The sequence below is a fragment of the Coffea eugenioides genome, chromosome 9, assembly GCF_003713205.1.
Source record: "Coffea eugenioides isolate CCC68of chromosome 9, Ceug_1.0, whole genome shotgun sequence".
NCBI classification, from domain to species: Eukaryota; Viridiplantae; Streptophyta; class Magnoliopsida; order Gentianales; family Rubiaceae; genus Coffea; species Coffea eugenioides.
Window position 1 is genome coordinate 3,522,544 of NC_040043.1, and position 12,000 is coordinate 3,534,543.

A 12,000-nucleotide genomic window follows, 5' to 3' on the forward strand; every position below is an offset into this window, starting at 1 on the left:
AATAATACCAAACTTTAAGATAACATTTATAAAGTATGAAATATTTGAGATATGTTAATAATTTTTAACAACTTAAGGATCAAAACATCATATTAAAAATATTCCTTTCAAAAAAAGTAAAAAAAAAAAAAGAAAAAAGAAGAGATATCGGGTTCATTTTTCCGGTCAAATCGAGTCAAAACCCGGTCAAACTCGGGTTTTGACCTGGTTTGACCGAGTTTTTGATTTTCCAGTTTTTAGGATTAACTCGGACCGGCCAACTGGTCCGGTCCAAGTTTAAAAACAGAGCGGGTAGGGCTCATGTCTCGGTCTAAAAGAAATTTTGGTTAGGTATCAAATCTCGGTTTAAAAGAAGTTTTGGTTAGGTATCAAATCAAAAGAGTAGGTTATGAACATTTGGACTGTTAAGCAATTTATACTATTTAGATTCTTTTGTGTTTTCAATTTTAGGTACCTTTTGAATCTTAGAATTATTTTCTAAGTTTTGTACTTTCTCTTTCGTACTCTCTTTCTGTTATAGTAAATTTGCTAATGTTTCAAACGTGGATGTATCGCATGTGGACGTAGGTCAATTGGATTGAAACCGAACCACGTATCGCACGATGTACGTGGATGTAGGTTAAGTCAATTGGACCGAATCACGAAAACCGAATCACACTTCACACATGGATGTATCGCATGTAGATATAGGTCAATTGAACCGAACCATGTATCACAAGTGGACGTAGGTCAATTGGATCGAACCAAGTAAAATTTTTGTATTTCTCTATTTGATTTATTTGCTTATTTCTCTGTTTGATTTGTTTGCTTTTGCTTTATTTCTCTATAGGATTTATTTGCTTGGGACTAACCCTAACAAAAAGAAAACAAAGAAAGAAAAAAAGTCGCAAACTTAATGAACCTTGTGTATTAACTGCAAACAATTTCAGTCTTCATATTCACCAGTTAAAACATTACATGAATAACAAAGGCTTTGTTAATTAGTTCTACACCAACCTACATTTCCGACACATAAACGAATGAGTGAATCAATCCCACTAAACAAATCATACTGGATAACAAATCAATGCATCCAACTAGCTAACTTGGCAAGACCTGGCTCTGATCAGGCTGAAACAGGCGGATCTATAATCGAGATAATCCACTCCCGATGGGGAAGTATGACATGGGAATTGGGGCACCTTTGGACTTGCTCTTCAATTTTTCTTGATCACTACCCTTTTGCAGCTCCTTGCTTGCCTTGTGGTGGCTGCAGCTTATCATATGATCATCACCTTCGCAAGCAACCTTATGGGAATCTGAGAAGCAAGCGAAGAAGCTGGACAAGAGAGCCATGTTTATCAAAGAAGCTTTTTATATATGAAATCCCTAGCAGTATACTCTAGCTAATGGGGTGAATATACGAGAAACTGAGTCGTAATTTAGTACTGCTTGCTGCAAAAAATTGTTGCTCTTTCCGCTGATGCTTTACTCTCGTGTTGTTTCCTCTATTTATAGTCACAGCTCATATGTATTTTGTGAATGTGGCAGCTACGAAACATCCCCGAATGCCAGAAATGACTTATCCAAGATTTCTTGGCCATTACGTACCTAATTATTGCCAGAACAGTGGTTTCTTCTCGCAACTTCCTGGTAGGTAACCTCTCGATCAACTGATTCCGGACAGTTATGTTGCCTCAGGTACCTTTCAAGTAATAGCTTTAACGATGACTCATTCTACAACTCGGAGTAACACTCCAATTCTGGACTAGGCCACGGATTGCTTATGAAATTTCAGGGAACTCCACGATTCACCACGTTCAATTGTGACTGTGGTTTGACTGGCTACTATATAGATACGTGTCTTATGTTGTCAAAGTCATAGGATTGAGGAGACGCCAAAGGTTTGACATTTTAGCTGATCTCAGATGGTCTATTCAACCAATGAAAAGGAAAAAGGAAGGAACAAGTCAAGAAAAAGAAACCTATAACCTGGGTCAAAATTGTAAGGCTCAAAACTTGGTCCAATTAAGAAAAAAGTAGTTGTATATGTTGACATCATTTTGAGTTGTCTTTTGTATTTAACAGTGACATTTAGGAATTACTAATTTCAAATTGTGCATTGTGGATTAAAAAGCTACGCGCATAAGTAAGAAATGTCAAAGAAATTAAGATAGCCAATTAACTGCGTGGTTTGACTTTGACTAGGATGTGCCATGTATTCACCAATCTCCGCGCAAACTGAATAGTGCCCTTTCTTTGATTGTCATTTCATGCGTAGTATGCGATTCAGGTTTTAGTCAGTTTAGTTAAAAACTTCAGTCTTGGAGGAGGGATCATTCAACCAATTATCAGTTTTAAAGACTTGTTCAGTCATTTAAAGCACATTCACTTATTTCTTCTTCCTGACAAATGCTGATCAGAAAACTAACAGCCCCATTGAATCGTATTTTTTGGAGAAAAATTATTGTAACATTTTTTTGGAATGTAATGTATGTGAACTAAAAAGATAGTTAACGGCCATGTGTATTAATTGATAGTGTAATGATTGAGACTTGGAAATGAATCAAACAGAAAAAGAGTAAAGAAGAATAGGAAGAAAGAATTGGGGCAAGAATTCAGAAGAGTTCTAACTGACTTTGCTTCCACTCAATACCATATACAATATGTCTAATTCTAACTAGCTGCAATGCCATGTCAGCGAATTCTATCGTTATGATCATAGCAATGTTCGCCCCACAAAATTATCCTAATCAGCAGGATTAATCTGGAATTCTTCAACTGGGAATGGATGACTGCAACAACTTCCTATGTAGCATCTTCAATACTCAAGCCATTACCTGTCCCACCTTCTGCATTTTCCTTATGATTTCTCTCCTAGCAAGATTGTCTCAGGAGAAATTTTTGACTTCTCAGCTCACCAAATGATCCACAATATAGATCCTTCCTTTGTATCCGAGAATATCCCGCTTGGCAGCAAATTCAGGTGGAGAGTTAGGATATATTGATAGTGCAACAATCCAATCCTTAGCCTTATCATCAATAGCTTAACTACAAGAAACTTCAGAGAGCCAAGAAGGTCCCAGAACAGATATTACCGTATTTATAGCTGCCTCAGAACGTCACTCCATTTGTTCATTCTCATCCGTACACCTCCTTGATTGTCATGAACACAAGACCAAGGCCTCATTGGCTGATCATGTGCTGATTAAAAGGGGTTTCATAATTGTTTTTGGCTGAGCCTCTCAACTGTGTGCCGAAAGAAAAGCCAAAATAACAGATGACAATAATAAAATGCAATCTGAAACTAAATGAACCCTGTATATTCCATAACTGCAAATAACTCCAATTTTTATATTCACCCCTCAAAACAATACATCAACATCAAGATACAATTCTGACACATAAAAGAATGAATGAATCAATCCCACTAAGCAAATCGGACTGGATAGCAAATCCATGCTTCTAAGTAAAGACCGAGCTATCTGGATGAATTTATAGTCGAGATAGTCCACTTCCAATGGGGAAGTATGACATGGGAATTGGGGCACCTTCAGATTTGTTCTTCGATTTGTCTTCACTACCTTTTTGCGTCTTGCCTGGCTTGGGGTGGCTGCTGCTAGTCATATGACCATCACCTTCACAAGCAACCTTGTGGGAATCAGAGAAGCAAGCGAAGAAGCTGGACAAGAAAGCCATGTTTGTCAAAGAAGCTTTTTATATATGAAATCCCTAGTAGTATACTCTAGCTAATGGAGAGTAGTGAGTATACGAGAAACTGAGTCGTAATTTAGTACTGCTTGCAGCAAAAAATGGTTCTTGTTTCCGCTGATGCTTTACTCTGGTGTTGTTTCCTCTATTTATAGTCACAGCTCCAGACCGAGCTGGTTGTATTTTGTGAACGTGGCATCTGGGAAACATCCCCAATGCCTGAAAAGACATGATGGATCACATCCAAGACTTCTTGGCCGTTACACTTCCAAGAACTGGTGCAATCGCATGTACAATAGTTTCTTCTTGCAGCTTCCTGGGAATTCCTAGATCAACTGAATCCAGACATTTTTGGTACCTTAGTCAGGTACTTAATCCTTAAGGTATAGCTTCACTGGTGACTCTTTCTAGGAGTAATAATCGAAATTGTGGACCAGGCCACGCATTGTTTTGAAATTTCAAATTAAAAAAAAAATTCTAGAATTTAGAGTTTAATTTTACGTTTTTTAAATGTGTAGTTTGACTGGCAACTATTTATGTTGTTGTATTTTTTTTTTTAGAAGTTAGTATACGTTTAAAGTCAATGTCATATTGGTATATTGAGTTGATGTGTATAAACAAAATTTACATGTAAAACAAATTAATTTTATTAAATCATGTAAAATATACAATAATCAGATAATCGAACATAAACCTTAATCCTACTTGTCCCAAACCTAGACGTGTCGCGTGTTCTCAAGTCATTGGATTGAGAGGACCTCTTGATAGAGAATAGAGATGTCAGACGTTAGATACTGTCGCTAAACCTAGTTGAACGATCAGCAAAAAAAATAATAATGGGTTTTTAAAAGATTTTAGAAAACAAAAACACAAGAAAGAAAATAAGGCAATTAAAGAACAAACCTAACCTCGGTCAAAATTGTATAACTTGAAAAACAAAAATTATTCCAAATAATCTCCTATTCAAACACACTCATCCATCCTTTCTTGGTTATTAAACTGAGCAGTAGGATTCAGGTCACTGTCCGTTCAGTTAAAATTTAAAACTTAGATGGATGATTCAACCATCAGTTTCAAAGACTTATAACAGTCAGTTTAAAGCTCATATGACTTATTTCTTCTTCCGAAGATATATATAGTGTATTTACACACACTGATTTACTTGCATCGTCAATACATTTTCCAATCACCTTTTTATCTCACATACATCATATCAAAAAAGTGCTACAGTACTTTTTCACAAAATTATCTTAAATAATTTACAATCTAAACACACTCACGACATTCGGCCACTAATCAGTGGCCAGGCATTAACTGTGGCAATACTTTAATTTGTTGGCCTGGCCATGCAATGATTAGAATTTCTAAAGAACGTTTAATAAAGTAATTAGTATTTAATTAGTCCAGCGTTTTGATTGAGGAAGAATAGAAGCGCAACGGATCTTCTGTACCACACCCTGTCTCACATCCTGTCCCACTCCTTAGAATCTCGCCAAGTGTCCCTTAATAAACCAAACCCTCAAACAACCCAACTCGGATCATATTAAATTAATTAATCGATTAACCGGACAATGAAACTTAATCTTTTTAATCAATATAACCAAAACTAAGAAAAATAAAAACTCTTTAACCAAAATCGCAATTTATCAACGAAAAAAACCCTAAAGCCCAAACAACCTCTGTCCTCTTCATCATCTCTTCCCATGAGAAACAACTTTTTTACGAGGATGAGATAAAGCTTCGAAGCTCTTCCCAAAGGTGAGGAACAACTTATTTTTTAAAAACCTTGGTGGGTTTCTTCGAAGCTCTTTCTTACGGTAGGAATATATTTTTCTTCTAATTTGCAGCTTCCAGTCCAAATTGGCACTGAATGGTTTGAAAATTCGGTGGGACAGGACGCAACTCACGACCTGTTCGATCAAATGCCTAAGAGGAAGATGAATCAATAGCCAGGAATTTCCACCTCTTCTGAAAAGAGTCTTCTAGGTAACAAGTTATATATTGTAAGGGTCACTGGGTACCTGGCTCACGATATTCTAAGGGTACATATTGTTCAGAATCTGATTTGTTTTCACCTGTTAAGTTTGTTAATAAGTAGCACCTGTTTATGTCATTCGAACCCCCAACGAAATCGAAAAAAAGAGATAAAGAAAAAACATATAATTTGTCATCTTGGGACACCTGGATGTTTTGAGCTTTGCTGAATCTGATGTGCCTCTAGATACTATAATACTTGATTTAACGAATTTTGTTGGTACACAGATTTGTTGAGGATAGAACCTGAATTTTATGACCATTTTCTCAGATATTAGGAACTGGATTCGTAACATTGAACAGCATGCATCTGACAATGTCAACAAGATTCTGGTAGGGAACAAGGCTGACATGGATGAAAGCAAAAGGGTAAGCTTTCTTATTAATTAGACAAACTGGCATATGAAATAATTTTGTTTAGAGAAAGACAAGATAGCAGGATTTGTAGATTATGTTATACAATGTTTAGGAATCCTTTCAAATCCCATTTGGTTATCATTATGTCACTCAATATGTTGTCTAAAGCAATTGGACAATTTGTAGGCTGTCCCTACCTCAAAGGGTCAAGCACTTGCTGATAACTACGGTATCAAATTTTTTGAGACTGTAAGTTGCTTTTGAATGTATTATGTGACATAGCTCCTTCTGTTGCTTCTCTTAATATGACTATACTACACTGCAGAGTGCAAAAACAAATCTTAATGTGGAAGAAGTTTTCTTTCCAATAGCAAGGGACATTAAGCAAAGGCTTGCAGACACGGACTCTAAGGCGGAGGTAAGTCAACCTGGTATTGTTGAACTGGCTCTGATAGATGATACAAAGTATGCGATCTAAGTTTGCTTGCCTGTGCAGGCTTCAACAATCAAAATTAATCAACCGGATCAGGCAGCTGGCGCTGGTCAACTTGCTCAAAAATCTGCTTGCTGCGGTTCTTGAACTGGAAGAATACTAATGAGCACTTACATCAGGTGCTCAATGGCAGGAGAGAACAAAAACAAAAACTAATTGTGACGAAACATTATCGGTGGATGTAATGTAATTGATTGTCATGCTTTAAAAGGACTTATTTTAGTTTGTGTAAGATAGGCTCTTACTGATCGAGAAACTTGCACTTATTGTGGCCAGACGCTAATGGTTTCATCAGTAATCCCTTCTCAATTTGTCCTTTCAGTGTTGTTTATTCTTTAATTGTGAAATAGAATTGTGCAGATGTGGATTGCATATTCCTTCGTAGTTAATGCAGTAAGCTTCAGAAATTAGCAGTAAAAAGATGGCTGGCCGTTACCTTTTTTGCACTAGTGAATGTGTTGGATAAGGCATAAGTTTGATGACTGGTACTTGTAGAAGGTCAACTAATTGTCAAAACAATTCTGGCCAATCCCATACAAAATGGTGCGATCTAATTCTCTGAGTTAAGGGGAGGTTTTGGCGGTTTTCTTTTCTTAAAAGGATCAACAGTGGAGACGTTCTTTTCTATGCTCTTGTCAGATCTCTAAAAGATGGTATGAAAATGAAAGAAAAATGCATCTTCTACAATTATTTGAGACTCAGCAACGAGGCTATCCAACAATAAAAGAAGCCAGTTACCTTAAACTATTTTGTTTAGGGCAAAATAATGTCAGCAAATAAAATGAAAATGACCATGGAACGGTGGAAGTTATGCCGAACAAATTTTTCCAAGCGGATGCCCTAGGAAAACAATGAAGGTACGGTAACATGAATATATGCGGTAAACCAAATTGTGAATTCTCTAGCCACACACAGAATTTGGAAACCTTGAAATTGATTCCTTCTACCCAGAAAGTCCACGAACAAATGATTGGTACCAACACAAAACTCTTAATTCTGCACGACTGAAAAGGCCAGAGAGTAAAGAATATTGAGTTCGTATGGACCTTGAACTTTCCACTCTAAGAGTCCTCAAACAAGAAACGTTTAGTACTTTTAGTTACCGACACAAGTTCCAGCCAACATCCACTAGTATTGGAAATTAAGACGATTTCTTGTATGCATCAAGAATCCAGAGCAGCTCAACTAATATATCTCATCTTCTACAGTTTAGTCAAAAGAACGTTTATTAACAGAAATTGGAACAAAAATATCAAAATCAATTGAAGTATAAGCACAAAGTATTATTCCACTTAAAGGTCTAATTAATCTATGAGCGCAATCCCACAGTCTTGTCCTCCATTTCTTCATAAGCATCTTCATTCAATTTTTCCATTTTCAACAACTTGTTGATCAGAATCATCATTATTTTCAAGTTCTTGTGCCTACAAAAACAGACCCAAAGTTAGCAAATATATTGAATTATAATTGTAAATTATCAAACTAATATATATAAGATTAAATAATTAATTAAGGTTTTTCCTTACTTGGACAAAACTTATTGATGCATGTTATTGTGCTATTGAATTTGAAGACATCAAATCATAGTCTTGGTAGAAGTTAGGGTCCAACATCTGCCAGAAAAATAAGAAATAAAAGACCACACATACAAACAAACAGCTGTAAACTTGCAAAACTATAATACTTGGAAAAAAATTAAGATAAAAAAGAAACCACATGCAACTAATGGTTGACATAATATCTACAAAAAGCATAATATTCACTTACTTGTAATAATTGTATCATGTTCTTAGTATTTTGCCTATTGCAGATGTCTTCTATTGGAATTCCAAATTCCTGATATAATTAAAGAGAGACAACCACAAATTAAAAATATCATTGGCAAAATATACCTTTAATGTAGTTTAGTCATTTAAGAATAAAATATTTAAATAAAAATTTAGATTGAATTACATATCTACTATACTATACAAGAGAAAAATGACGAATAACTAACCTGTTGTGGTGGTAATTCTCGAACAAAGCCCTGAATTGTAATAGAATCCATACTTGAATGAACAACATTATTTCCAGATTCCTACAATCATTTTTATCCAAATTATAAATAAGGATCCCAATACCATTTCCATGCTTATCATTCATCGCAGAACTAAGGAACCAAAAAAAAAAATTAATAGTCAAACAATAAACTAGCATTGTTCACATAAACTAAATAAATTGTAAAACCTGTAATTTTTTTGATGAAGACTTATCTTTCACCTTGTACTTGCGTTTCTTAGTAGTCATTTCTAGTGCACTTCTTGGTTGAGATTTGTTAGCAAATATTATGTTAAAAGTGTTTATTGTATGCCCTACAAATAGAGAGCTTTCAAACAAAGAATTTAAGGTCCCTTTCAATCGTGCAGTACAAGATCTTATAATAAGCCATTTTTCGCAGCACTAACTCTTAGTGTTATTCTTTAGTTTATGCTCTAAATCCCAACAAGTTTGTCTAACATTATGCTCTAAATCCCAACATTATCGACTCTAACATTCAAGTTTGTCTTCGAAAAAGAGTAACCCAAACTATGTAATTATCCGTTGTTAAAGAATGATGGGTATTCAGCAAACACGGGAAGAAAAAGGTTATCCTGCACTTGGAAATTTCAGTTTGTGAACTTTAGTTGACTCGCTTACGATACCAGGAAACTTTAACATATTTTCTAACTACTAATGACAAGCCTGCAGGCAGTCCTAATAAACAAAATCAAACGTATAAAACGCAAAACACCCTCCTAATAAATATGGGAGCAACCAAGTCAGATTTTTACCTTCAGTTTGATTCATCTTCCTCTTAGGCATTTGATCGAACAGGTCGTGAGTTGCGTCCTGTCCCACCGAATTTTCAAACCATTCAGTGCCAATTTGGACTGGAAGCTGCAAATTAGAAGAAAAATATATTCCTACCGTAAGAAAGAGCTTCGAAGAAACCCACCAAGGTTTTTCTAAAATAAGTTGTTCCTCACCTTTGGGAAGAGCTTCGAAGCTTTATCTCATCCTCGTAAAAAAGTTGTTTCTCATGGGAAGAGATGATGAAGAGGACAGAGGTTGCTTGGGATTTAGGGTTTTTTTGGTTGATAAATTGTGATTTTGGTTAAAGAGTTTTTATTTTTCTTGGTTTTGGTTATATTGATTAAAAAGATTAAGTTTCATTGTCCGGTTAATCGATTAATTAATTTAATATGGTCTGAGTTGGGTTGTTTGAGGGTTTGATTTATTAAGGGACACTTGGCGAGATTCTAAGGAGTGGGACAGAATGTGAGATAGGATGTGGTACAGAAGATCCGTTGCGGAATAGAAGTCGTTATCACTACTGATTTAGTCCGCAATTACCGCAACTAACTGAAAGCTTCTGAGGGTCCCTCAACATCCTTTGCTATTAAGTAATCGTGATTGTTTTGACTGATTTGTTTGCTCAAAAAATTTACACATCATTTTTCTCATCTATGAAAAAACTATTTTTCACACTACAGTTTGTCTAACAGGTATTCAACAACAATGTGATCAAAAGGACAATAATGTGTTAGTTTAGTAAAAAAAAAAGAATATTTGGCGACTTTACACACTTTTATCCCCAAAACTATACTATGTATTGTTTAGGTCCCTCAACAAGTTAATGTACAAGCTTTTGGGTCAATTTTTGCTGTTTGAACTAACAGAATGACAAGAAATATGGTGATTTGATCCTTTTACTCGTTTTCTCGTCCTTTGTTTTTTTTTTTTTGTTGGCGCATAATTTTGTACTTCCATTCAGTTTAGATGATACAGTAGAAATTGACAGAATGACTAAATAATTACACATTAACTTATTTAAGAGCTTAAACAATACAATGAAATTAAGGATAACTTCTACCCCGGTCGTTATCATGAAGTGATACATCATATATGTTGGTCAAAGAGAGAAAAACCTGTCAATTTTATACTCCATTCCATTAAGGTTCGTTTGCCTTTTTCAGGAAGCAATGAAAATGGGGATAAATTACTTAAATTTGGCAGCTTAATTGGAGAGCACGACTTATTAATTGAATCAAATATCTTATCGATGATTAATTTCTTGGCCATTACGTATTTGTCCTGATCATGGAGAATTGGTCAAATTTTCGGCTCTATTTTCAGAGATCATAAGCAGAAACAGTGCAGAGTTAATAGCGACAGTTTGAAAAATATGCAATTTGTGGACTTAGCTAGGCAGCTGCCGTTTAATTTGTGCTTGGTTTGGAATTTCAAACATGATGTGGTTTAATGCTGAGTAATTAATTCGTAAACACATTTAATTTAGATTTATCCCTCCCCACAATCCTAAATGTCAACATGAAATAATATAACATTCAGAAGCAAGCCATGATGAGTCTTGCTGCCGCCCATCTTCAATGAAACCGTGCCAAGAACAACTTCTTTTTCGTATCTTGACGAACGCAAAAGGCTACATGACCTAATACTAATTGATTTTTGGCAATTCAAAACTTCTTTTGGGGTCAGCCCACTTGGATTGTTATTTTTGGGAGTTTTTGTAGAAAAATGTATTGTAGCGATTCAATACATGTAAGATAAAAATGCGATTGAAAAATCTATTCATGAAAAACGTAAAAAATTTTTGATAGAAAATGACAATCTGATAAAATTTCCCATGGACGTTCATATTTTACAAACTCAACCAAATCATTTAAGGGATAAATTAATGATTACCTTTTTAGAATTTGCATAACATTTTCGTTTAAACCATATTACAACTATTGGATGACAATAGTAATTAACGTCAACTTAAATAGAAACTCAATGCACGATATCTAAGCCTAAGACAAGGTAATCTAAAATCAGTTGATAGTCAAAATGCTTAGGTAACATATTTGTACTGAGATGGAAAATCAAATCCGACTTTTACACATAAAATCTGGATTCGACAAAATCACAACTTCATGTGACAAATTGAGAAACTGGAATAGGATACCCTTAACTGTCCCTCTGTTGCCATATGTGCTGGTTCAAGGCGAAAGGAGAGTATAATTTCACCTCAATTTTTTGCCCTGATGGGATATTAATTATGGTAAATTAATCCCAAATAACATATTAAGTCTTTTGGCGAGGCACCTAAAGTAGGCTAGAAAAACACCATAACTTGAAATCAATTTGCAGTCAATCTCCATAATCCCCAAGAATGAACAAAATTAATCAGTCTCGACCCAAGAGGATAGTCATCAACCCCTCATCAAGATATGGACAGAGTCCCTCGCAAGAACAATCGAAGAAGTAAGTAATGGCGCAGATTCAGCAAATTTCTTGACTTAATTATGGATCTATAATAGAGATGATCGGCTTCCAACGGGAAAGTACGACAACGGAATTGGGGCGGCATCGGACTTTTTCTTCATTTTCTCTGAACCACTTTT

The 12,000-nt window shown here is 35.3% G+C and overlaps 1 protein-coding gene and 1 long non-coding RNA gene across 2 annotated transcripts; one reads left to right on the forward strand and one right to left on the reverse strand.

The window, feature by feature from the left end:
* Positions 1–5,979: 5,979 nt before the first annotated feature.
* Positions 5,980–6,883, forward strand: LOC113782006 (ras-related protein RABE1c-like). Its single transcript, XM_027327920.1, has 4 exons — positions 5,980–6,093; positions 6,268–6,330; positions 6,407–6,499; positions 6,578–6,883. Exons 1-4 carry the CDS (start codon positions 5,980–5,982, stop codon positions 6,659–6,661), a joined length of 354 nt encoding a protein of 117 aa, XP_027183721.1. The 3' UTR covers positions 6,662–6,883.
* Positions 6,884–7,703: 820 nt separating this feature from the next.
* Positions 7,704–9,664, reverse strand: LOC113781929. Its single transcript, XR_003469777.1, has 6 exons — positions 9,580–9,664; positions 9,385–9,490; positions 8,571–8,651; positions 8,342–8,410; positions 8,101–8,187; positions 7,704–7,998 (listed from the first exon to the last, which is right to left on the reverse strand). It is a non-coding gene; the product is annotated as an uncharacterized LOC113781929 (long non-coding RNA).
* Positions 9,665–12,000: the final 2,336 nt, after the last annotated feature.